This window comes from Genypterus blacodes, unplaced genomic scaffold, assembly GCF_046128005.1.
Source record: "Genypterus blacodes isolate CSIRO-AG114 ecotype Tasmania unplaced genomic scaffold, CSIRO-AGI_Gbla_v1 ptg000104l_1, whole genome shotgun sequence".
Taxonomy (NCBI): domain Eukaryota; kingdom Metazoa; phylum Chordata; class Actinopteri; order Ophidiiformes; family Ophidiidae; genus Genypterus; species Genypterus blacodes.
Window position 1 is genome coordinate 65497 of NW_027466908.1, and position 23737 is coordinate 89233.

The 23737-nt window shown below is 48.0% G+C and overlaps 2 protein-coding genes across 2 annotated transcripts; one reads left to right on the plus strand and one right to left on the minus strand.

The window, feature by feature from the left end:
* The first annotated feature begins 653 nt into the window (after window positions 1–653).
* On the plus strand, window positions 654–5202 carry wdcp (WD repeat and coiled coil containing). Its single transcript, XM_076160225.1, has 4 exons — window positions 654–751; window positions 1530–3538; window positions 3846–3966; window positions 4376–5202. Exons 2-4 carry the CDS (start codon window positions 1553–1555, stop codon window positions 4585–4587), a joined length of 2319 nt encoding a protein of 772 aa, XP_076016340.1. The 5' UTR covers window positions 654–751; window positions 1530–1552; the 3' UTR covers window positions 4588–5202.
* An 80-nt stretch (window positions 5203–5282) lies between these two features.
* mfsd2b (MFSD2 lysolipid transporter B, sphingolipid) lies at window positions 5283–23577 on the minus strand. The gene is made up of 15 exons (XM_076160226.1): window positions 23511–23577; window positions 22300–22697; window positions 16294–16419; window positions 16094–16218; window positions 12872–12995; window positions 10917–10995; window positions 10644–10825; window positions 9453–9543; window positions 8996–9117; window positions 8650–8733; window positions 8110–8193; window positions 7861–7970; window positions 6821–6964; window positions 6006–6182; window positions 5283–5640 (listed from the first exon to the last, which is right to left on the minus strand). The coding sequence occupies exons 2-15, from the start codon at window positions 22678–22680 to the stop codon at window positions 5595–5597; spliced, it is 1875 nt and encodes a 624-aa protein (XP_076016341.1). The 5' UTR covers window positions 22681–22697; window positions 23511–23577; the 3' UTR covers window positions 5283–5594.
* Window positions 23578–23737: the final 160 nt, after the last annotated feature.

A 23737-nucleotide genomic window follows, 5' to 3' on the forward strand; every position in this document is an offset into this window, starting at 1 on the left:
TATTATATTTATGAGCATCAGTCCAGGTTTGAAATACATCAAAATAGTTTCATCAAGTAGATTCTGTTCCGTCACAAGATAACTCGTGCTCATTTCTTAATGTGGTTTAATCCAAACATTAGACAGACATTATAACGGTTCTTATGCTATGTTGGAACTGATAAAGTAAGGTCTATGCTGTTACACATAAGAAGCAGCCAAGCAAAAAATTAAACAAAACATAAATTGATTAAGGATGCGGCAGTGTGGTTTGACTTCATTGATTGTTAAAAAATAGATCGATAAAATTAGATAAGATCATAAAAGAGATGATAGATCTAAGATGGACCTCAGTCAAACTGTGTCTAGATGTGTAACAACAAGCCCAAAGGTATTTATAAGCGACGACTTCAGCGGAAAAGAAACAAGCCGAAAGTCGCTTTAAATAAGAGGATCTGGCAACACAGCTCAGTGTCGTCACGCAGACGCGAAATTATCCCATTTGTATCGAGACGGCGTCGCTTCTGATAAAGAGGGCCGAGAACTTCATCCACATGCAAACAGCGTCATCTGCTGGTCATATGGGTAAAGAGCATAATGCAACAAAACTACAGCTCCCATCATGCACCGGAGTGCTGCTGCTTTCTCTGTTTACTTCCAGGTTAAACATTTAACCATGTTGACACATTTCAGCCGGGAAAACGTGCGACAACAGGGAAACCTTCACTGCTTTCTGGTTTGATTCTGTGTAAGTTTGTTGAGGTTTTATAAGGTAAGTTTGTACAACGGTTGCCTACACTTTTGCGGTGTTTTACTTTTATTTATTAGTTAGCTATAGCCTAAGTTATTTTGTGGTTTTCCTGTAGCTTGAAGTGCTTTGTCAGCCATTACAAAGGCTTATAAGTTACGTGTAATAACGCATGAACAGTCAACACCCGCTGTCATGACAACCAGATAACGTAAACAGAAAACGTTCAAGCGAAGACCAAGTAACAGCATCAAATGTGTAGAAATGGAGTCGTGAGCGTCACCTTAAGATCACATTTAATCATTTTAAATCTTATTGTTATGAAGCAAACGCATTGTTATTATTTAAAACCCCACAAACAGTAGCACTTCCAGCTTGTATTGGATCGGCAGAAGGTCCTGGTTCTTGCTACATGAGAGCCTGTGACCCCTGACCCTAAATCTGCAGTGTGGCTTCAGACCTCCATCCTGCTCCTGCAGCTGAATATCAAACAATCTTGTCTGGGTTTAAATGTGTAGTTGTTGGGGGCGGAGCATCATCTTTGCTGTGATGTCATGCTGATTAGAAAGGACGCATGTGTGTCTTGTTGAGGTCATGCGAGTGTAAGCAGCTGTCGCCTGCAGCTCAGGCAGGAGGATTAAGGCTCGTGTGTGCTTGGAAGGAGACACGGAGGCTTTTGCTGTTCTTAATCTGCACAGGTATCCGTGGCGACGGCGCTGCAGTGGACCCATCTCAGATTAGATCCCCGGTCCCTGTCATCTCGCTCTCGTTCTAACTGGACTCGTCTCCTTCTCTCCCTCAGCGAGCCTCTTCCTACCTGCCGGCATGGATCTAGGCAAGGCCAAGCTGCTGAGGTCGGGCGTGAACACGCTGCACCAGGCCGTCCACCCGGTGCACGGCGTCGCCTGGACAGACGGGAGGCAGGTCTGTCTGACGGCGCTCTACTTCATCAACGGAGAGGTGAAGTTCGGGGACACCAACGTGATCGGGCAGTTTGAGCACGTGTTCGGCCTCTTCTGGGGGCCGCTGTGCTGCTCCGACTCGCCCGCTCTGCTCGCCGTTCAGCACAAGAAGCACGTGACGGTGTGGCAGCTGCAGCTCAGCTCCATGGAGCAGAACAAGCTGCTGTGCACTCAGACCTGCGAGATGAGCGAGCCCTTCCCTCTGCTGCCTCAGGGCTGCGTCTGGCATCCCAGACTGGACGTCCTGGCCGTCCTGACCAAGAGGGACACGTCTGTGCTGTTCTCTGTCAGGATGGACAACCGGAGGATCAAAGCCGACATTAAAGGCAGCGGGCTGATCCACTGCGCCTGCTGGACCAAGGACGGCGTCCGCCTGGTGGTCGCCATCGGCAGCGCGCTTCACTCTTACATCTGGAACGACGTCCAGAAGAGCCTGGCCCCCTGCTCCTTCTGCCCCGTCTTTGATGTGGGAGGTTACATCTGCGCCATCGAGCCCACGGCCGAGGCTCAGGTAGCTGTGGCGACCGAGCTGCCTCTGGATCGCCTCTGCGGGCTAAACGCAGGTATGGCCTTCGACATGCCGACAGAGGCGGAGATCAGGCGAGGGCGGGTCTCACCTGCCGCTGCGTTAGAAGACGGCAGCCTGCTGGATCCACGAAGGAAATCATTTGAGTCTGATAGATTCAACATCTCTGTTCCGGATCCTGTGGACCTCACCAACATCCTGTCAAAGCACCGGCGCTCGGACCCGAGTCCACTCCTCCACCTGCGGCACCGGGACAGCGTCACCGGCTCGGGCCAGGACTCCTCCCACCTCATCCTGGTGACCTATGAGCGGAAGGTCACCACCATCCACAAAGTCAGCATCCCGGGAATCCTGGTCCCCGACATCGTGGCCTTCGATCCTCGCGGTTCCACCGTTGCCGTGGCGTCCAACACCTGCAGCATGGTGCTGGTGTACTGCATCACCGCCTCGGCCATGCCCAACATCCAGCAGGTCTCTCTGCAGAAGAACGAGAGGCCCAAAGGCGTCTGCTTCCTCAACAACAAGATGCTGCTGCTGGTGGTCGGCCGGCAGAAGAGCAACGACCCCGCCTTCCTCCCGTCATCAAACACCGATAAATACTTTCTTCGGATTTTAGCCAAAGAGCTGATGAACGACGTGGACGCTCCGCTCACGTCGCCCTCAGCCGCCCACTTCCCGGAAGCCTCCTCGGGTTTCTGTGCAGGGATTAGGAGACACTCCATGCAGCTCCCGAAGGAGGACAGGGAGCACACGGGGATAAAGGACTTGGTTCTGCCTGGAGGGGGAGCAATTAGATCTCCAGCCAGCAGGCGTAAGCTGGTACAGGAGGTGAGGAGCAGAGAAACCAGTCCGGTCCCCAGCTCGGTGGACCTGTCAGACCGGGCCTCAGACCAGGCCTCAGACCGGCCCACGTCCAGCGCCTCCTCCATCACGGTGGAGACCTTCGACATGGAGCAGGTGAGCCGTGTGTCTGGCCTGACAGTGGCCGGCCAGACCAGCAGGGCCGGCCAGACCAGCAGGAACGGCCAAACCAGCAGGGACGGCCAGACCAGCAGGGAGTCCAGCAGGTGCAGCTCCCCTCGCTGCGAGCCGGCCGATAAGCCGCACGCCGAGTCGACGTCGCCCGGGACCGACAAGACCCTGGGCCGGGCTAAGGAGCGAGCGCTGGAGCAGCTGCTGCTCAACACAGACAGGATGTTCACACACTTCACAGACCTGCAGCAGAGCCTGACGGAGATCAGAGACTTCGCCCAGAACGGCAAGAAGCCCCCCGGAGTTTACCCCCACGCCCAGGAGCCCCCGTACGCCAACGTCACCTGTCAGGTACACAAACAACCTCAGTGAGGAGGAGGAGGAGGAGGAGAGGCACACCTGGGGCTAGAGCAGCAATAAGGGCCGCATTCCATTTAGCTGTGCCAGTGCAGGGCTGACATTAATGGAACGGGGCCGTCCCTGTTCGTCTTTCGATGCTAATTATTCATTCAACATGAGTGTAAACACGAGCATAAGCAGTGTGACTCTGATGTCCATGATGCTTCTCACTAACATGACCAAGACAAACACATTTAGAACTCTAATGGCAGCCTCTATCTCTCTCTTCTTCTTCTTCTTCCCTCTTCGCCGCGTGCAGAAGCAGCTGTCTGAGAACGTGTTCATCGACGAGCGGCGCCATGTGCTGCTGTGCGACGGGAAGCTGAGCCTGAGAGTCCTGCAGGACCTGTTCAGCCTCACTGTGGTGGAGATGATGCACGGTACACACACACACACACACACTCAGTCACTCATTACAGCCCCCCAACACACAAATACTGTGTAAATGTCATCACATGAAGCCCAGATGTAAAGTGTGTGTTGATTGATGTTGATCATTTGGCGTCTCGTGCTGTTTTTCTCTTCACGTGTGTAAAAGGTAAAATTAGAAGTGATTAAAGGCCTTAAGTGAGATTAAAAGGTTTTAAGCCGAAGCAGCTTAGTGCCGTCCTGCGTGCACTCACACACACACGCGCACACACACACACACGCCTGAATAAATCCCTTTACAGTCACATAATGGAGCTGTTTTCAAAGTAATTTTTTCTTATAATTAAATTGTGTGTGTGTGTGTGTGTGTGTGTGTGTACGTGTGTGCGTGTGTGTGTGTGTGTGTGTGTGTGTGTGCAGGTCCTCTGTGGGTGGTGCTGGTGGCAGATGCGGACGGTTTCATCCCTCTGACGTTCAAACCCAAAGACGAACTCACGGTGAGGAACGGGAAGCGGAAAGCCAGCCTGCGTGCGCCCGGCAGCCCGGAGAGCTCGCGGCCTGTCAGCCCCAACCTCAACCCCAACCTCAGTGCCCCCACCAGCGCCAGCACACACACTGAGGCCTCCATGTAGCCTCCACACAAACACGCAAGCTGACCCCGTTTCTTAAGCTACAGGGTCGCTCCTTGTTTGGGTCGGAGGTTCTGAGGGTTCTCGTCACAACACCAGTGACACCTACTGGTCGATCAGGACGCCTGCATGAAGGTCAGGACCCAGGACGTGATTGGCTGGAGCCTCAGTGAACAGGGTCACATGAGGGTCACGTGAGGGTCACATAAGGGTCACATGAGGGTCACATGAGGGTCACATGAGGGTCACATGGTCTGAGCGTACAGCTGTACCAGCATGTCCACACAGACAGGGGACAAGACAGGGACAAAGACATTGGACCAATCACAAGCCTCCCCACAGTCCATCAGTGAAAAGGTCTGAAGACTCCTCTCCACTTATTTTCCTCATACGTCTTGTAAACGTAAGAAAATTTGTTTTGTATTTGTTACAAACACATTTTAAAGCTTTATCGGTGTCTCACGTGTTCACGCGCAGACACTTGAGGCTTTGATTTCCTCTGCAGTGTTTAATGTTACCACAGCGCTGTAACACTTTTTACCACTAGAGGGAGACAAACTCAACGGAACCGATCGGAGCAGCAAAAAATGTGCTACTAACTGAATAATAAAAGTTTTTATATATTCCACATATAGAACGTGTGCTGCTGTTTGTGTTAGTATGAAAGTTAATATTTACATTAAAAACACCACATTACACTCACGTTTACTAATTCTACCCATTTGCCTCTACAACATTTATTCTTTTCATATCAATCCATTGTCATCATAAACCATAAATAAATAACAGCGTTGTAGAGTTGTACACAGCAAATAATGATATACATTCATTTATATAAATTAAGTCATATTTCTCATATATATTTATATTCAAGGTGGCTATACAGTATGTTCATGTGGAAATGAGACATAATTGTTTACATCCAAACAAAGTGGACCGTCTCAGTGTAATGTACACTAATGAACATCCCAGCAGGACGCCGGAATACAGCTGTGTGAGGTCACTGCAGGTCACACGTGACACGGCTCCTCTGACGTGTTGGCGCAGCTCCCCTTCCTGTGACAGAGGGAGATATTGAATGTTTGTTAGATTGATTGAGTATTGAGACGTTGCCAATAGAACGCATCAATGATTTCTGATAAGAGCTTGAGCAAAGACGTCTGATGTCGTTAACCTGCTGCGACCTCGTACGGCATCATGACAAATGATGTCACAACCTGGCAGGTCATAGAAGCTCATTCAATCAACAGCATGACCATATAAGGACATTTTCTCTAACAGACCTTCTTCTACTTCTATCTTCTTCTTCTACATTAAAATCCATACAAACTGAGCTGCTGAGTCTTTCTGTATGAACATGGACATGCGTGTAAACTGAACCTGGACTGTAAATATATTGACAGTGTGATTGATCCACTGACCGTAGCTCATCCAGACACACTTTGTTCCTGAGCCGCACGTCTTCACTGATGGGGTAGAAGAGGAGGATCAATAAACCGGTGACGATGAAGGCCACTGGGGCGGCGCCGATCAGCAGCTTGAGCGTGTACACCACAGGAGCGGGCTGTTTACAGGCGCCCGTGTTGTACCCTGCAAACCTACACACACACACAGATACACACACACACATACACACGTTGAGATATCTGACTTACACTCAGGTTACGGTAAATGGATGTGCAGGCTGCCTGACGCTGCAGACACCTGACACCTCTGAGGTGATGAATTATAGATGCAGTCTGGGGTTAATGGGTTCCTGCTCGGCAGCTCCACACAGCCGTGATGCAGGTACACAACAACACACAACAACACACAACAAGCGTCTTAAAACTTTATGTGTGGAATTTAAACTTATTTATTATTGAATCTTTATGAAACTACTTGTTTTTATTCAGAATTTCGAGTATTTCTATTGAATGTTAACTTTTCTTAAATCATATTCTTTTATTTATTTTACACAATTTGACCTTTTTCTTATGTAGGTTTATTTCCTATTTTTATTCAATTTTCTCAGATTAGGTGATTTCGTCTAATTTATTCATTTAATATCTATTGTGTTCAATAATCCTCAATATTGTATTATTATCATTTTTTTATTCTATAGATACTTTAATGATTATTTGCCATCAAATCTGCAAAACACTGAGTTGTTTATGGTGGCAGAGAGCTAGACACATACATTTGATTGATTGATTGATTGATTGATTGATTGATTGATTGATTGCTGCAGACTCACTTCAGGCAGAGGGTGGAGACGCCCAGGGAGAGTCCAGCTGCAAACTTGGTGAAGAAGACGTAGAAGGAGTAGAAGATGGCTTCGTGTCCTTTGGAGTAAGGGTTGGCCAGCCTGAAGTCATCAACCACATCTGGTAGCATAGACCTGAAGTGCACACACACACACATGAGCGAGAATGTTCCAATCTTTGATTTAAGCTGTCTCCGAGCACATGTTTATTTTCTCTGACGTTCTGCTTTAAGACTGAGACACGACGACCCCCCCCCCCCCCCCCCCCACACACACACACACACACACACTTGACTTTAATCATCTCACACATTGAGTCAAGATGGCAGCGGCTGATGTGTGAGGTCTCCCTGCAGCGCTTTGATCAGAGCTAATAACACGATTAGATGATGAGCCGCTCAGCCCACAGTCTGCATAAACAATCAGCCCCTCCAAAGTAAACACAGCCCCTCGGGAGACCCCTGTAATTAGGGTTAGAGGGGAGGGGTCAGGAGTGGAGTGAAGAGAGGAGTCGCCCCCGGTAACCACAACAGGTCGGCCCCCCCCTGTGATGATGTGATGGCTTACAGCAGCCATCGCCTCTCATTCGTTATAATGACATCACGTCCTTGACCGCGCTGTGACCTGACGACGAGCTACAGCGTCAGCACCAGGGCGCCCAGTCGCCGCTAACAACAGGGGCGTGGTGACGCGGCGTTAGGCTCATACAGTATGAGTAATGTGCAGAGGGCGAAGCCTCCCGGGGGATTAAAATAACTTTACAATGTCTTTAAAATGAGACAAGGTCACACTGGCTCATACATCCAGTTTTGATTGATTTGTATGAATGAACAGAGCTTGAGTTAATAATGTATATTCCCTTGTCCTCACACTCACATAAACAGAGGACAGAGACATATTGGACGGCCCTCCATACGTCAAACTGTCCTATAGGTGATCCTGTATATGTATCAAACACTTGACCATTGACCTTTGACCTGTGTGTGGCTGTACTGTGGTATCGTGTGTCACACTGCAGCGTTGTGTCTCACCACGGCAGCAGCAGCGATGCGGCCACGCTGAGTCCAGAGGAGACGGCGACCACATAGGCCACGATCACGTTAGGGATGAAGACCAGCATCAGCGTGAAGGGCATGATCCACTACAGGAGAGGAAACATTCAGCTCAACATTTACATCACTGGAGGTTTGATGTGACGCCAAAACAAACAATAAGAGAGTCAGCTGTCATACCACGTCTGTCCACAAGATGGCACTAGCATCACTGATCATCAGACTCACCGTGATTCCACAGAACGCCGCCGTCTTCTTCCCGAACCTCTGCAGGAACCACTGCCACAGCGGGATGCTGAACACTGCAGACACCTGCGCGCGCAATGCATGATGGGAGTTTAGTACAAACCAAACATGAAGGGTTGATTGATAAGTTCTGAGTCCAGCATAGAAAGATCAAATCATTCAGAGGTGTAAAGATATAAAATTATAATAAATATAATATTATTCTACTTACAAACTTATAAATATTGTTCCTGTTTTCTTCATCTTAAAACAATATTTAGTTAATTTATTGATTGATCTTATCTTTATTTTTATTTATTTATTGTTTTTATTCTGTCATATAATTTTTCCTGATTTTATACATATTTATTCTTATATCTATATTTAATGTAATCAATTTTAATTCAAATCAATTCAAACTCAATTTAAAATTAAAATCAATTAGAAAACATCCTATAAAAAAAGGGACTATTTGGGCTCAGAACTTATCAATCAGCCCTCTGTAAATGCTGACAGGCTGAATAAAGGCCTGCGGCGACTCACCAGGATGGTCAGCACGATGTTCTGGAAGTGATCCCTCAGGTCTGCTGCGTAGGTGCAGAACAGGACGAAGTTGCTCTGCACCAGCTGAAACAGGAGAAGACACAGTGTTCACACACCAGGAAGCTGTCGTGCGTTCAAAAATGCTCAGAAATGGAGCCCGATGTTTGGCAGCGCGCAGTTATACAACAAATCTAAAACCAAGATGTCAAAACCGAATCTGCGTAAAGGGCTTGGCCACGCTGATCAAATCAACATCGAGCTGCGGCCGTTCCTCCCTCTGCTGCATTTACTGCAACCCTGCGAACGTCTGACCGAGAGGCGCTGCACAAACAACAAGGCCACGTACCTGAATGGCCACAGTGATGAAGAGGAAGGCGGCGGTGAGGATGAGGTACGGCCCGTGTCTCATCACCAGGATGAAGCCTTGGTGGAAGGGGATTTGCTTCTCCGTCCTGGGGGCGTACGGGTCTGAAAGGGTTAAATGTGGCAGATGAAGATGATCAGATCGGATAACACGCAGAGAGTAAGAGAAGCTTCTGTAGCACCGGAGGAGAGGACAGAGACGTGTCCCACTGAGGGCTGAGACAAGAGGAGACACAGGGAGAGGAGACGCAAGGACAGGAGAGGAGACATGAGAAGAGGAGACAAGACAAAAGGACAAGATAGGACACATGAGGAGAGGAGACACAAGGACAGGAGAGAAGACATGAGGAGAAGAGACATAAGATGAGACAGAAGGAGACAAGATGTTTAGAGGAGGTTTACCACACACACACACACAAACACACACACACACGCCTTACCGTCTCTCTCTTTGACTCCCAGGAACATCACCATGGTGCAGACGAGGAAGATTCCTCCTATGACGCCAGCAGCCATCATGTAAACCTCCTTCTGCAGAGAGGAAGAACAAACGTGCGTCTTACTTCAAAGCTGCAACGCAAATCAAACACCACCGTCCCAGAACCGTGGAAACCCTGCAAATCACCACAGTTCACGTTCCACACACTCATTTAGATTCTTCCTACGTCTCCTTGAGTGTGTGTGTGACTCTCTGTGGCTACACACAAACACACACACACATTTAACTCCACAAATACAAGCATAAACAGGAAGAAACCTCAAGTGAGATCTGTATCCTAAAATACGGCCTTTAACCGTTTCATGTCGCAGCCCGACAGGAAGCGCTCGGCCTCAAACAGCATCGGCGTGTTTGCTATTTTTCCGCGCAGCTCAGCCCAGCGGTCGCTCATTATTTACGCACATCAAACGCCCTCTCGTTTCCGAGGCCGGGGCTCAGTTGGCCCAGACGGTGTGCCACCCTCGCCAGCGGCCGCCGAGGAATGTGGCCGGGTGGATACGGAGGGTTTGGAACCCAAACTGGGGGTTCACCCGGAATCTGTCGGGAAGGAACCATTGAACCGTGAATAGCTGCGGTGCAACATGGGAGCGTTTAGATCCGGACGTGTTTGTTCACTTCACAGTCGGAAAAAAGGCCCAGAATGCACTGAAATGTACACGAAAATCCCATCATGCACTGCTGCTCAGGGCTACAGCGGGACAAACAAAAACATTTGACGTTTTCCAATGTTTGTCTCTATCAACCAGTTCCTAACACATCGACTCTGAGAGCGTTTAAGTGTTTAAAGAGATCTAAATAGAGCTAATGAGTCACAGACCGGAGACCCCGAGACTTCTGTGGTCTGAGACTCGGCTCAGGATGTGAGGCTCAGATATCAAACAGTGGGGTCTCGCTTCAATCCTACAGTTTAGACGAGTTTCAGCTTGAAGAGGAGAGGATGAGAGGAGAGGAGAGGAAAGGAGAGGAGAGGAGAGGAGAGGACCTTGTAGACCTTCTCCCTCTGAACAATCCTCCGTTTCATCCTCCTGCTGCTTTTCTCGGATGTTTACTGAGTGTAAACATCGCTCTCAGTTGGGACGAACATTATTTCCTCTTTGCTCACTCCCCCCCGGTCTGGCAGGGCCACACTTACCGCGTGCAGCAGGACCTCCTGGGTGTACGCCATACTCTTGTCACTCTCCGCACCGCTGCTGTTGCCCAGGTAACCGGCCGACACGTTGTGAGTGGTGCAGTGCTTGAGCGTGTGAGCTTTGGCCACGATCTGGCCCTGGATGGCGGCGCCCACCAGCGTCCCCAGCACCTCCATGGTCATTCCTGCCACGGCAACAAGCAACACAAGCCATCAGAGGAAGAACGGATCAGCAGGAAGGCGTTAGTAACCGAGGGGGGGGTAGAGATGACCTACGGTAGGCGGTGGCCGAGTCTCGCTCCTTCTGGTCTGTACTCAGGAACATGGTGAGAGCGGAGTAAGGCACGTGGAAGCACTGCAGAGAGGACAGAGACACAGACAAGGGTCAAGCAGAGAGAAGGCAGAGGGACGCTCGTACCTCCATCAGGGCTGAACGAGAGCAGCCAACATACAGCCTCATGTGCTAGAACGTTCTGTGACGACCCTGTTCACACTTGAACCCAGTAGGTGGCAGCGCGGCACCCAAGAGCCGTCTAACATCTGTCCAATTTACACCACGTGTCTTTGATTAATGTTGTTGTTTCTTCTGGTATTCCCGCTTGTGTCGTCACTGGATCTCTGCCCCAACACGTTCCCCTCCTCTATCCGGGAACGCCACCAAGGTCTGAGGAGAACAATTGCCTCAACAACCTGTCCTGCATTCCATGTCGCATGTTTTCTCGCATACTATGTTCAAAAACAATCACTGACCCCTGCAGACGCCCAGGTTCACTCCCTGGCCGCCGCACGCCATCGCTTAATCAGGCGTCTCTTTGTGTCCAAAGGCCAAAGGAAGTGAGGGAATTGTTTCAGCAGTCAAAGGAAGGACCAACCTGCTCCATAACATTCTGTTCACAACTGTGAAAATGCGGATAAATAATAAGTTGTTGTGTATAAATGTGAAGAGCGATGCTGCAGTTTCCATGGCGGTGAACCTCAGGGCTCTGTTCTCTGCCGCCCCTCACTTTGTGATTTACACAAGGGCTCAGTCAGCAGCACTGCGGCCGCCCGGGCCAAAATACATGCGGCTGTGAGGGACTGGGCTGAGTGCAGCGTGTCATTTATGAGGCCTCACTGCAGGCAAACATTTATAGAATGACCCAGCAGCGGCTCCAACACACACACACACACACACAGAGACACACACACCGGGTGGAGAATTAATCTAACAGGGACTTAATTACATAAAACAATGGCTTCTCTCTGCATTTCCACTCCCAAGTCTGTGACCCTCCAGATGATAACAGCTGGCCTCTCCCAGCCTCACACACACACACACACACACACACACACACACACACACACACACACACACACACACACACACACACACACACACACACACACACACACACACACACCTGAGAGACAATGATGGAATGCTAAAAGTGGTAACCAGCATTTACCCAGCGAGAGCTTCCTGGCAGGATTGACCGTATACTTATCAAGTAGTTAGAATGACAGGCAGTTACAGCTCGCCACAGTGCGGCTGCAGCGGTCAACTTGCACGCCAGCTCGTTATACCCCTCCACCCCCCCCACCCCACTTCCCTCCAAAAGCAGAGCGAGGGATGAATGCACTAACAAAAGGAAATTACTGCCCTAAGAGCTGTGGGCTCTAATCTCCTACACGTCTTACAAATCAAAAGCGAAAACACCATCAGGAGCTCTGAGTGTCTGGAGTCACACGGTGCCTGGAGCTCGACCTGTCAATCACCGCTAAACACTCACACAGCCTGTATTCCAGGAGAGCCTAGTCTTTAAATCTGGTCCATTTCAAGTCAAAATCCTGCAATACATGTGACATGATCGTGCCAAACATGCAGGAAATACACAGAGAGCTCAGTTAGTCTTCCATTTTTGGTAAATGCAGCCTTTCCTCATAAAGTAGAGGCATTTGTTTGCAGTCCAGTAATGACACAAACCTTTATACTGAGCAGAAACCTCCTTTGATGGAGACTTTGATGTTTAACATGTTTGCATTATCATCCATATGTTACATCCTGGGCTTCTGTAGATTGTAAACATGCATCATAGCTTTTATCCACTTCCCTCTCACTTGTTGTCCCATTTCAAGTGTGTGTGAGGTCCATCTTGCAAAATGTGAACATTGTGTACCATCTCATGCACGTACATACAGTGTATACAGTGACATCAAAGCCAGATGAAGTGACTCTTGTGTGTGATACTCACGGTGATCATGGTTTGGTAGAGGCAGTAGAAGCCTAGATACCAGATGAAGCGGCCGCTGATGAACGGCGGCACGAACCAGAGGTAGAAGTAGGAGACCACCAGAAACGGCGTGCAGCCCACCATCCTGCAGGGGCGACATGCAGAGGAACAGAGGTCAGGTACGTGTCGCGGGGGGTCAAAGCGGCCATCAGCGGCGACTCCAGCAGCCGCGTTGCGTCATCGGCGTTTATAATCAGGCCGTGTTTGTGACAGATTAGAGTCGGGCTAAGCTTGAGCCGCGTCTCGTTACGTCCTGGCCAGTGTGAGAGGAATGTGTCCCGGACGCACCCGCCATCCCTTTACAAACCCACAAAGCACTTAAAGGTCCAGCAGACGCAGCACAAAGAGATTCTGCTGCGTCTGGGCTTTTCTCAGATACGTCGGTATGTATAATTCATAAGTAAACAACCGCTACGTATCATTATGGTGAGAGGCAACAGCTGTGTGCGCTTGGGAGTAGAAAAAGGCAGATTGTGGATGTGGATCAACAGTACGGCTCGTCTTTAAACATACAATTCACCATCCGCCCTCCTCTTCCTCCTCTTCTTCTTCAAAGGGCAAAATCACATCAGTAACTTAAAACCAATCCTTTCCTATCCTATCCTTTCCTTGTTTTGCCTCACAGTTTTCCTGGCTGCTGCCGCCCTCGTCCGTGTTTGGCCCCCTGCTGTGTGCAAACAGCTCAGGCACAAATCGGGACATCGTGTAAGGACGATACAGCCTTCGCTCGAGTCGTGAACTATTAAAGGGTGAATTTAGGGGCAACTGTGACAACATCTGCTTCGGGCGCTACAGTGTTTGACCACACACTCTCCTCAATAGCCCCGACCTTTGACCCCTGGGCCTGCGCCACGCCAGGATGTACTGACAAACAAGGCAACGACAGAGACACAGAGGCGGAGAGGAGAGAGGTCGGGAACGGTCTTTTCCAGAATCGTCCGGCCCACCTGAGGGGGGGGCAGGCCCTCACCCCCCCCGCCGCCCCCCCACGCTCTCCTCCTGATTGTTTGCTTGAACAAAGAGGAGCCTGACATCGCTGGTGCTGCAGTATTGAGCGCGGGGTCACGGGAGCGATGAAAGGCGCTCCCAGGGCCGGTGAATGGAGCAGGCAGGTTAGAATGTTCTGTAAGATGATGATGACTGTTCAGAGAGAGGCCACAAAGGCCCCGGCACTCTCACGTGCCTCCAGGTTTTTATTGCAGGTATGTGTAGAATGTGATTCATGCTGATGTGCAGGTAGACGTGTGTGTGGGACGATACTCCGCTCCGGCTTCCTGTTCAGTTCAGAATAGGTTTCTGGGTGTTATTTTCCCTCCGACGTGAAGACAAAAGGTGATCGAGCCACTTTCAGTTCATTTCCCTCCACTGCTGCCTTTAAATCTCACTTAAGCACTAAAGTACTTTCCGTCTGATGTTTCACTCCAGTTGTCCTTCAGTTACCTTTTTGTTTTATTGCTCGTCTAAGTCCTTGTATGAGCTACATGAACAAACTCTCTCTCTCTCTCTCGCTGTCTCTCTCTTTCTCTCTCCCTCTTTTCTGTCTCAGTCGCTCCCAAACTCTATTTCATGGAGGACTTCTTGATAGACGGCTCGCATGAACGATTCTCACCTTGGGATCAAAGCCGACTGGCAGGAGTTGTGGGCGAGTCTGAGTTTCCCCAGTTCCTCTCTGTGTTGATACGGCGGCGTTCAGTGGTCGTGGGGGCAGTTAAGGTGGGCGTGTGCGTGATTTGGCCCATTTAAACAAAGTGGGTGTAATGCGGCTTCCTCTGTATACCCTCACTGTCACTGTCTCTTTCTCCAGACGATTGTTTTCTCAAGGTCCTGTAATGGTGGATCACTATCACCGCACCATAACAAACACAGTGGCACCCACAGGGGATGTCGCAAGGCAAACAACTGCATCCTAAACAGCCCGGGATAAAAGATAACAGAGTGCTTTAAGTCTGGACGTTCATGTCACAGCCTCAGGGGGAGGAGCTTCCTGCTGGATGGGAAGAAGAGGGGACTTTCCACTGATTGAGACACATACTGCATACCCGTATGTACCACACACACACACACACACACACACACACACAGCTGATCTGACAGCTTGTGAGTGCAGTCACAGTGGTCCTGCTCCTTCAGCTCAGTCAGCTGGTGTGGAATCTATAATGCTGCACACTGTAATTACACTGAGTGAACGGTGTCACGCAAACGTGTTTACTGAAGAGTGTGTCGCTTCAAAACACACACAAACACACACACATGCTGCTTATGAAATCATCTATGGGTTTAAACCCATGGACCATAAAACCAATCACATCTACACTCGCTCATGTTGGTCTGTTCACGACATTGGACATTAACCCTTTGAGTTCTGCCACCGTCACACCCGCTCGTATCAACCTTGTTCTCCTGAGCTCATTCTGTCACTCAGCGTCAGGGAAGTTTCACCATTTATAAGCCGAGGACCTTAAACGTGTTAAAATGGTTCTAAACGGAGCCAAAACAACATTTTTTACTTCTTCCTTGTCCTCAAATTTGACGTGCAGGCCATTATGGACTGAGCCAGAACTTGGGCATCGCCCAAATGTCAGAAAAATGTGACTGAGTAACATGGAGGCAGAAAGTTCTCATGCCCTTCCTCATCTATTGTTGTCTGGCTTTCGGGAGTCATTCTTCCTCCACACACACCCTGGCAGAGTGTGTGCGTGTGTGGCACAGCAGCCAGGATCTGTGTCATTAAAGAACAATCACTGTTTATTGAACACAAACTTCCAGCGAGACTGAAGAATAATTTGGCAGCTGAAACCGAGAGGCACAATGATTTTGGCGATTCCATGTAAACATGAGCAACACACGCCGGCCGTAATTACAGCACGACTCTGAGAGAAAAACAGTCGCCAAAACATGTTTCATAACCCGCGCTGAGACTACACAGACGTCTACGCAAACACATATATCAACACTTCACCGTGGGCTGGCTGCACGTAGGACTGCATTACTTGGTAGAAAATAATTGACGCTTGTTCCATTAGGAGTCGAGATGTGCAATATTATCAACTATTGACTTGATTATTTAACCCTTGTTACCTATTTGTGCATGAGTTGGGAATAACAGCGCCAGAGAGAGAGAGAGAGGCAGAGAGAGAGGGGAGAGGAATGTATTTGTGTTTTAGCTCTGAGCAGGTTTCTCACCATGGCATCAGTCTGCCAATCTTGGTCCATCTGCTCTTTGTGATGAAGAAGCCGACAATTGGGTCAGTCACTGCGCCCCAGGACTTCCCGATGAACAGCACCATGGAGGCTGGGACGGCATCGATCTGTGGAGCGGAGCAGGATTAGAAACGTACATCCGAGGGAGACACACACACACACACACACACAAACACACATACCTGAGCCACATCGAGCAGGTAGATCTGCAGGAAGAAGGCCGTGGCGCTTGCTGCCACTTCCTTGGGCGCCCCGCCAATGGCGAAACACAGCTTGCTGCATAGTGACAACTTCTGGCTGAGGTCAGTCTGGGAGAGAAAACGGGGACAAGACAAAGAAAAATACATTTAAACCTCATTTATTCAACGTGACTCAGTCTGCAGGTTCATCCATTTTCCACTGCTCATCTGCTCGTCAGTCAGAGTAGCTCAGATGTTCCTCAGCCTAGTTTAGTTCTCCAGCTCTTCCTGCAGAGCCAGATGGGATTCATATATATAATCTCTCCAGCAGGTTCTGGGTCAAACCCGTGGTCTCCTTTCATCCTGATTAGACACCTGAATCAACCTGAAGGCTCCTCGGCCTGTGAGTCTCCACACCTACAGCTCATGACCACAGACTGTAGGTCAGGAGTTGGAACATTGATCTATCTATCAGTTACTATAGGTGATTCTGTTCCTGATGACAGGTGGATACAGGTCCATCTCACACTTCACCCCAAGATGCAACACGTGATCCAGCTCTGGAGGACCTTCCTGTTATAAAATGACCACACCTAGCACGTGTAAACAAACAGGCTTAACCATAACTGTTTTCCAGTTTTCCGTAATTATGAGATCACTGATGACTACGCGTCTGACTATTGTGTGAACATGACCTCACCGTGAAACCGCCACACACACACACACACACACACACACACGACTGTGACCACACAGTATCATAACAATGGCAATAATAGCACAGAGTGAAGATCCTGATGAATCGTGCGTTTTACTCATAGTTTCATCAGAGTTATTCTGTAACTTCAGGTTGCCTAATACGAGCAACAAATACGCCTCCATTCATCTATTTTTAGTGATAAGATTACACAACATAACATAACAATGAGCTATATGTGGCTATACATTAGAGTTTTTTATATTTTTCAAACTTGTTATTATCATTCTTTTCTTTCTTTTCGTTTCTGATAGGTGAAAGGTGACAAGAGGAGGAAAGAAAAGGAAACAAACCAACAACAACAAAAAGCTCTATATGACTAATGCGTGATGAAACGAGGCGTGACACTCTGAAGAATGTGAGCGCGGACGTCTGAGTCACTAAAAATGCTGAGAAATCCTCCAAAAATTCTATTCTGGGCCTTCAGATCCTCAATGTGTCGAAATTGACCAGTTAGTGGAATGTAAAGAATCCTAGGTGTTGCTATGATGTATGCAGAAAACACACACTCATAGGTTCAACTGCCAAATGAGAAACACCCCAACACACACACACACACACACACACACACACACACACACACACACACACACACACACACACACACACACACACACACACACACACACACACACACACATTCCATTCATCCGCTACATGTTCATGCACAATGTACTTCAAATAAGTGTCTGTACTGCGATTAAGGCATGAACATCCTTTTGAAGTGCCTTGCTCAAGGGCAGTGGCAGGAACATGAACCTGACACGTTTTTGATAGCCTTTGTTCTCCCACCAAATCACTGCATGTAGAGATAGAAAAAGGGTTCCAATGTGAGGCGAGACCCCCCCAGCAGGCTGTTTGGGTGGTGGTCTCTCTGTGCAGACACACTAGGAGGCTGCTGGAGCCGCCGGGTCGCCCACAGCGCCGCCATCCCTCTGCTAAACCCATCAGGCCCGCGACCCTGCCAAGCTTTCATCCCCGCACATGAAGAGGAGGAAGACCAATATTTACGACCGTCTCAGAGGCTGCACACGGCTTCACACACACACACACACACACACTCCCTGTAACCTTTGCAGACAGAGAAACACAAACACACACAAGCAGCCACAAAGCAGTGTCACTCCACACTCTGCCCCTGGTTTTGCGCCCGCAGCTTCTCCTCTCTTTATGAAAGAAGGAAATCACCAAAGCGACCACAAACCGGGCCGACGCACTGTTATTATCCCAGCTCACTTTTTCTCTTCCTCCTTCCTTCTCGCCATCAAAACATCGACGGCACCGAGGATGACAATTACCAGGAGGGCGCTGTGTAATTATTCAAACGCAAGACAAGCGAGGGTCAGAGGTAAGTAAAGGCTGCGCCGCGGCTCCCACTTCAAAACTCTCTCTTCTTCCACTCTCACTGCAATTACCCCCTAATTGGAGAGCAAATCAAAGTGTTTGCTGTCTGGAGAATGTTGCTAAAGTGATGATGTGCAAAAAAAAAGAAAGAAGAAACACTCCCAGCACCCAGCGGTGCCCCTGGACCCGCAGAGGACACACATCATCCCTCCAAACTCTTCTCTCCTAAGTCTGGGATCACACAGTTCTTATCAGCCAAAAGGGGGTAAACAGGAAATCCCTTCTGCTGTCGTGTGGACGAGCCGAGGACAAACAACAACATTCACACACACATAATGTCAACACATATGTAAACATGGCGGCGCATCTGCCACAATATGAGAGAGAGGGAGAGAGGGAGAGAGAGAGAGAGAGAGAGAGAGAGAGAGAGAGAGAGCGAGAGAAAGCTGAAGTTGAGGAATCCTTCAAAAACGACCAAACACTCATTCATTCATTAGATACAACGCTTAAGAATAAGCCACGCCCATTCAATTTTGCCAGCCAATAATAGCAAAAACAGGACAGAGAATTTATATCCAAAAATGTTTGATTCTATAATTTACAGTTCAAACATTTCCTGGCCAAAATAAATGTCAAAGTAGTCATGACAACGCCACCATCAGGCCAAGGGGTTCATAAAGGCGTCCATCATGTCCAACCTGCACTAAAAGTCATTTGAATTAGATTGATGTAGTAGATTTCTGGCATATTGAACATGTGGATTGATTGAAAGTGAGCAAAATGAATATGAAAGCTCCATGATGTCGCCGACAGTAAATCTGCTTGTGGCGAGTCCCACGTCAACATCAGTAAGACTCAAGTAAGGCAGGAAACTCCCCCCAGAGGAATCCAGGGGCGTCTCACCTAATGGGACACAGATGAAGGTGTCATCATCTCCACCTGGTATGCGGCTGAGTAATGCAGACTTTTGTTTGAAGGAATTTAAGGGAAGCGATCCATTAATCCACCTCGCCGTCCTGTTTCCACAGTAGCCGAAACAATGACACATTAAAATTTAAGCCTCCGACATAAGGAAGGAAAGTTTGAATGAAAGCATTACGTCAGCGTTTCTATGATACAATAAAGAAGACTAATATGCAAAGTGATGTCGTCTACAAGCAGATTTGAGAGCTACTGTAGTCGGGAGAGAACAAACTGTGTGTGTGTGTGTGTGTGTGTCACGTTGGAGTCTCTGATGAATGAGACGTTTCTATCTTCCTGTCGTCCTTTCATTGGCTTCATAATGCTCACAGTCCATCGTGACACAAACACAGCAGGAGGTTCCACTTAAGGGTTTTTACTGTCACACTCATTTATGATCCTTCACAAAGGGAACAAGCCCCTTCATCCATCATCGGTTCAGACGGAGACGAGAGAACCTGTTTGTGTTTCGGTTGATTCTTTCTGACAGAAAACGTGACGGTGTGGCTGCAGCACTGAAACATTCATGCATTCATGCTCATGCAGCACAGCAGCAAATCCAGATGTTGGGTTTAGTTTGGAATCCTATGGAGGAATTTTGCTATTTTACATTTAAGTGAATTTGGATTCTACATTTCAAAAAAAAAAAAAGTGTTTTATTAATATTCAAAATGGCAGAATGTTGAATTTCTGGAACAAATTTTACAAATCTAATTAGTAAGGTTGAGATTCAGGAAAGAGGAAAATAAGAAGTAAATTGAAATGTTATGGAAATTAAATGACAAAAGAAATTTGATCCATTTTGGACTGAATCCTTCACAATTGCCTTTTGGACCACAAATTAAGCTTCAAGGCCTCATTTGTTGTTTCATCGTTAGAAGGAACATTTTCAGGACTTCCTTCTTCCCGTCTCACTCTTCAGGTGGCAAACATAAACACAATTATGGGCAAAGTATAATTGCAAAAACAATAATCTGAGGCTCCTGAGGGTTAAACACAGAGGTGTGGACCGTCGTCGCACGTCGACACGTGCTGTGACCTCACTTGGACTTTCCCCAAATTCCCCAAACCAAAGACGAAAGTGATACAATGCAGAGATTTTAATCTTATTGTAAGTCGCTTTGGATAAAAGCGTCTGCTAAATGATCGTAATGTAATGTAATGTAATTTTAAAGTCATATCTGTTTGTATTTCCATCAAATTATGTAAGAAAAGTGACCACGCTTTGTGTAAACCAACTCTACACACCATGTGACTTGTTTACGACTTGAACCTCAACGTTTAGGACTTGTCACCTTTGATTTGGGCCTTGAGTGCCAAAGACTTGACAGATTTGCCAAACAGAGTCTTGGTCCCACCTGTGGTTTCACACTCTTAAGAGGTTTGTCACAGAATAGAAGCACAAATATATACACGACGGTTTGGGACAGATCAGCATGTTGCAGAACTGGTTGGAAGTCGTTATGGTCCCCAGCGGTTCATCGGGCTTCCTGAAGTCATTGCGGCAAATGACAAGATGATTGACATAATAACACTCATTACACTGCATTCCCAAAGCGCGTTTCAGTTCTTCTGCCAAGGACGTCGCATTTTAATCTGTGTCTGCTGGTTTGTTTGTTTGGTTTCTGACCTGGTGATTGATGACTGATGATTGAAAACTTGGTGGCACAGGGAGGCACACAGCAACAACACTTTTTTGGTGATGATCCAGATGGAATTAACTCCTTAACCGTGGCAGAAGGCCGATTGCGTAGTTTAGTCAGGACTCACGCCCCAATGTCAGGTACATCAATCAGTCATTTTAATCCTTTAACTGACAACCAATCACTGCAATGTCACTCAGATCTGAATCCATTTGCGAGAGCCATTAACTCCTCATTAAACCTACTATAGTTGTTTAGATTGACTTTCCTCTACACGACACAGAGCTTCATCTCGGTTTCTAACTCATTTGCAGATCTGTTGTCACTCACATTGTATTCATCCTCAGACTACATAAGGTTAATATCCAGTTTGACAAAGAGGTCAAACAAACTTTGAACCTTTTTCAAATTTAACACGACTTAGATTGACTTCCTGTATGATGCAGCTGAAAAGTAATTGAACATCTGCTGTATAATGTTCTCTTCATGTTTGTCTGTCTTAGCTGCTCTTTGTTCACTTGTCATTTTAATAACGTCACGCTAGACGACGTGAATAAAAAACCCTGGGGCTTTTTGGCTCAACCAGCACATATTGTAAACTAAACTAAACTAAACTAAACTAATCTTCTCTTCAAGCTGCTATATTATCATAACAACACAAAATGAAACTCTATAATGGACGGCTTCTCTTCTAAAGGTAAGAGGTAAGGGTTTTGTAGATTATTATATATAAGCATTCCAATAGTTCCCCTGAGCACACGGCACACGGCACACACACACACACACACACACACACACCCACACACACACACACACACACACACAGCACAGTTACTTAGAGCAACTCTCTGTCCTCTCTGGTGGCAGTCATGCCTCTTATAAAGGCCTTTAAATCATTACAGCACCAAAGACTCGGCTATTCTCCTGCACGGTTCCCTCTGCTCCACATCCCTCTGTGACTGTGATTGAAATCGTTCATTGATATCACCGGGATCGGCCACAGAAAGCAATCAACTCCCCTTTCATCAATCAGCTCGTCTCATCAACAGGGACAACCTTTCCTAATTGAAAACAATCGACTTGCAGCTGCCGAATCCAATATTTGTGCGACTGCAGCTCGCAGGCGCACAATGAAGGTGATCGATTACAATCAGATAAGCCACAAAGAGGATCACACTTTCCTTCATTTTCCTTCATTCAGTCACACACCAGGGACGTTTAGAGAGAGACTGGAGTAAGAGTTCAGCTCCAGGATCCAAACAAAGGCTGCTGACATGATAAGAGGAGAAGAGCAGAGGTCCTTACCTGGTGAGGAGTCTTTGTCAGGAGCGGCTCAGGTGGCTTGATGAGCTTGTCCGCCAAGCCCTGCGCTCCTCTCTCTCCCTTGGTCATGGCTGAGAGACTGTGTGTGAGCCGGCAGCCGGGTCTCTGCGGCTGTGTGTGCGAGGGAGTGTTGAAGTGTGTGTGACTGTGACTTCTTGTGTGAGCCAGAGAGCGAGGAGTCTGCCACTGGGCGGTATGTGTCAGAGGGTGAAACTGGATGTGGCTCTGACTCCGGGTGTGTGTGGGGGGGTGTGGGTGTGGGTGTGGGTGTGGGTGTGGGTGTGCGTGTGCATGAGTGACAGCTCCCGGTGCCCCGAGCTCCTCCTGCTCCTCTGTGACAATTCTGCTGCTTTCTGCCGCCATTCACAGGCTGTTGTGCTCTGGAATGAGGCCAGGAGGGAAGGGCAGAGTCAGACAGGCGGTGCCACACACATCTATGCAAAACACACACACATGTGCAGACACCACGCACACACACACACATACAATAAACTGCAGCTTATGCATTACAATACAGTAGTTAAAGGACCTCCAGTATTTTATTACATTAACATTTACTTTACTAAATTGAGGCGTAAAGGATTTTTTTTGCCAGAGGATTTAAAAAGAAAAAAACGCAGATGAAATAAAATTATTGATTCTGGTCTTTTTTTTGTTTTATCTTCATCCTACAACATTTCTTTAAGCATACTGAAGTGATGAGCAGATCACACACTATTCAGAATACTTCAGTACAGTAAGAATGGAAGTATGTTCACACACTAATGCATCCACACACTGAGAGACACACAAACACACACACACACACCCTTTCTTTGACAAATGATAAATGGATAATGCATTAACACAAGTGTGCATAGAAAATCACGAACGCACGCACGCACGCACGCACGCATATACACACACACACATACACACAAACACACACACACACATACACACACACACACACACACACACACACACACACACACACACACACACACACACACACACACACACACACACACACACACACACACACAACTAAAATGTCATTGTAGTGCAGCATCAAGGTTACCAGCTGTGAAAACACAAACAGGCTGAAACAGCGCCGGTGTCCCGTGCAGGAGTGTGCATCCATCCATCCATACACACACACGCTCCTCACACACACATTCTCTCCACAGAAACACGCACTCGGCGCTTCTTACCCCGGGTGAAGGGAGAATGAGCTGTCCGGTCCTGTACGGGGCTGAGCCGCTGTCTCGGCCCGGGATGAGAGGGAGACTGCGGAGGACGGAGATGCTCTGCTCGGCTCCTGTCCCACTTGATTCAGCGTGCAGGGACGAGGTGCGCCGTCCAGTGGCCGTGAGGGGGTATGACCGGCGGTTTTTTTGCCGGTTTTTCTTAAACTCTGCACCGAAAAAGGCCCTTTAAC

Excerpts from the sequence above, each read along its gene's own strand:
- wdcp (XM_076160225.1), top strand. The coding sequence starts at position 1,553 with ATGGATCTAGGCAAGGCCAAGCTGCTGAGGTCGGGCGTGAACACGCTG. Across the intron at positions 3,539-3,845 it reads ACGCCAACGTCACCTGTCAG|AAGCAGCTGTCTGAGAACGT; the intron begins GTACACAAACAA and ends CGCCGCGTGCAG. Across the intron at positions 3,967-4,375 it reads TGTGGTGGAGATGATGCACG|GTCCTCTGTGGGTGGTGCTG; the intron begins GTACACACACAC and ends GTGTGTGTGCAG.
- mfsd2b (XM_076160226.1), bottom strand. The coding sequence starts at position 22,680 with ATGGCGGCAGAAAGCAGCAGAATTGTCACAGAGGAGCAGGAGGAGCTC. Across the intron at positions 6,965-7,860 it reads GCATCGCTGCTGCTGCCGTG|GTCTATGCTACCAGATGTGG; the intron begins GTGAGACACAAC and ends TGTGCACTTCAG. Across the intron at positions 5,641-6,005 it reads GTGTGTCTGGATGAGCTACG|GAAGGGGAGCTGCGCCAACA; the intron begins GTCAGTGGATCA and ends CCTCTGTCACAG.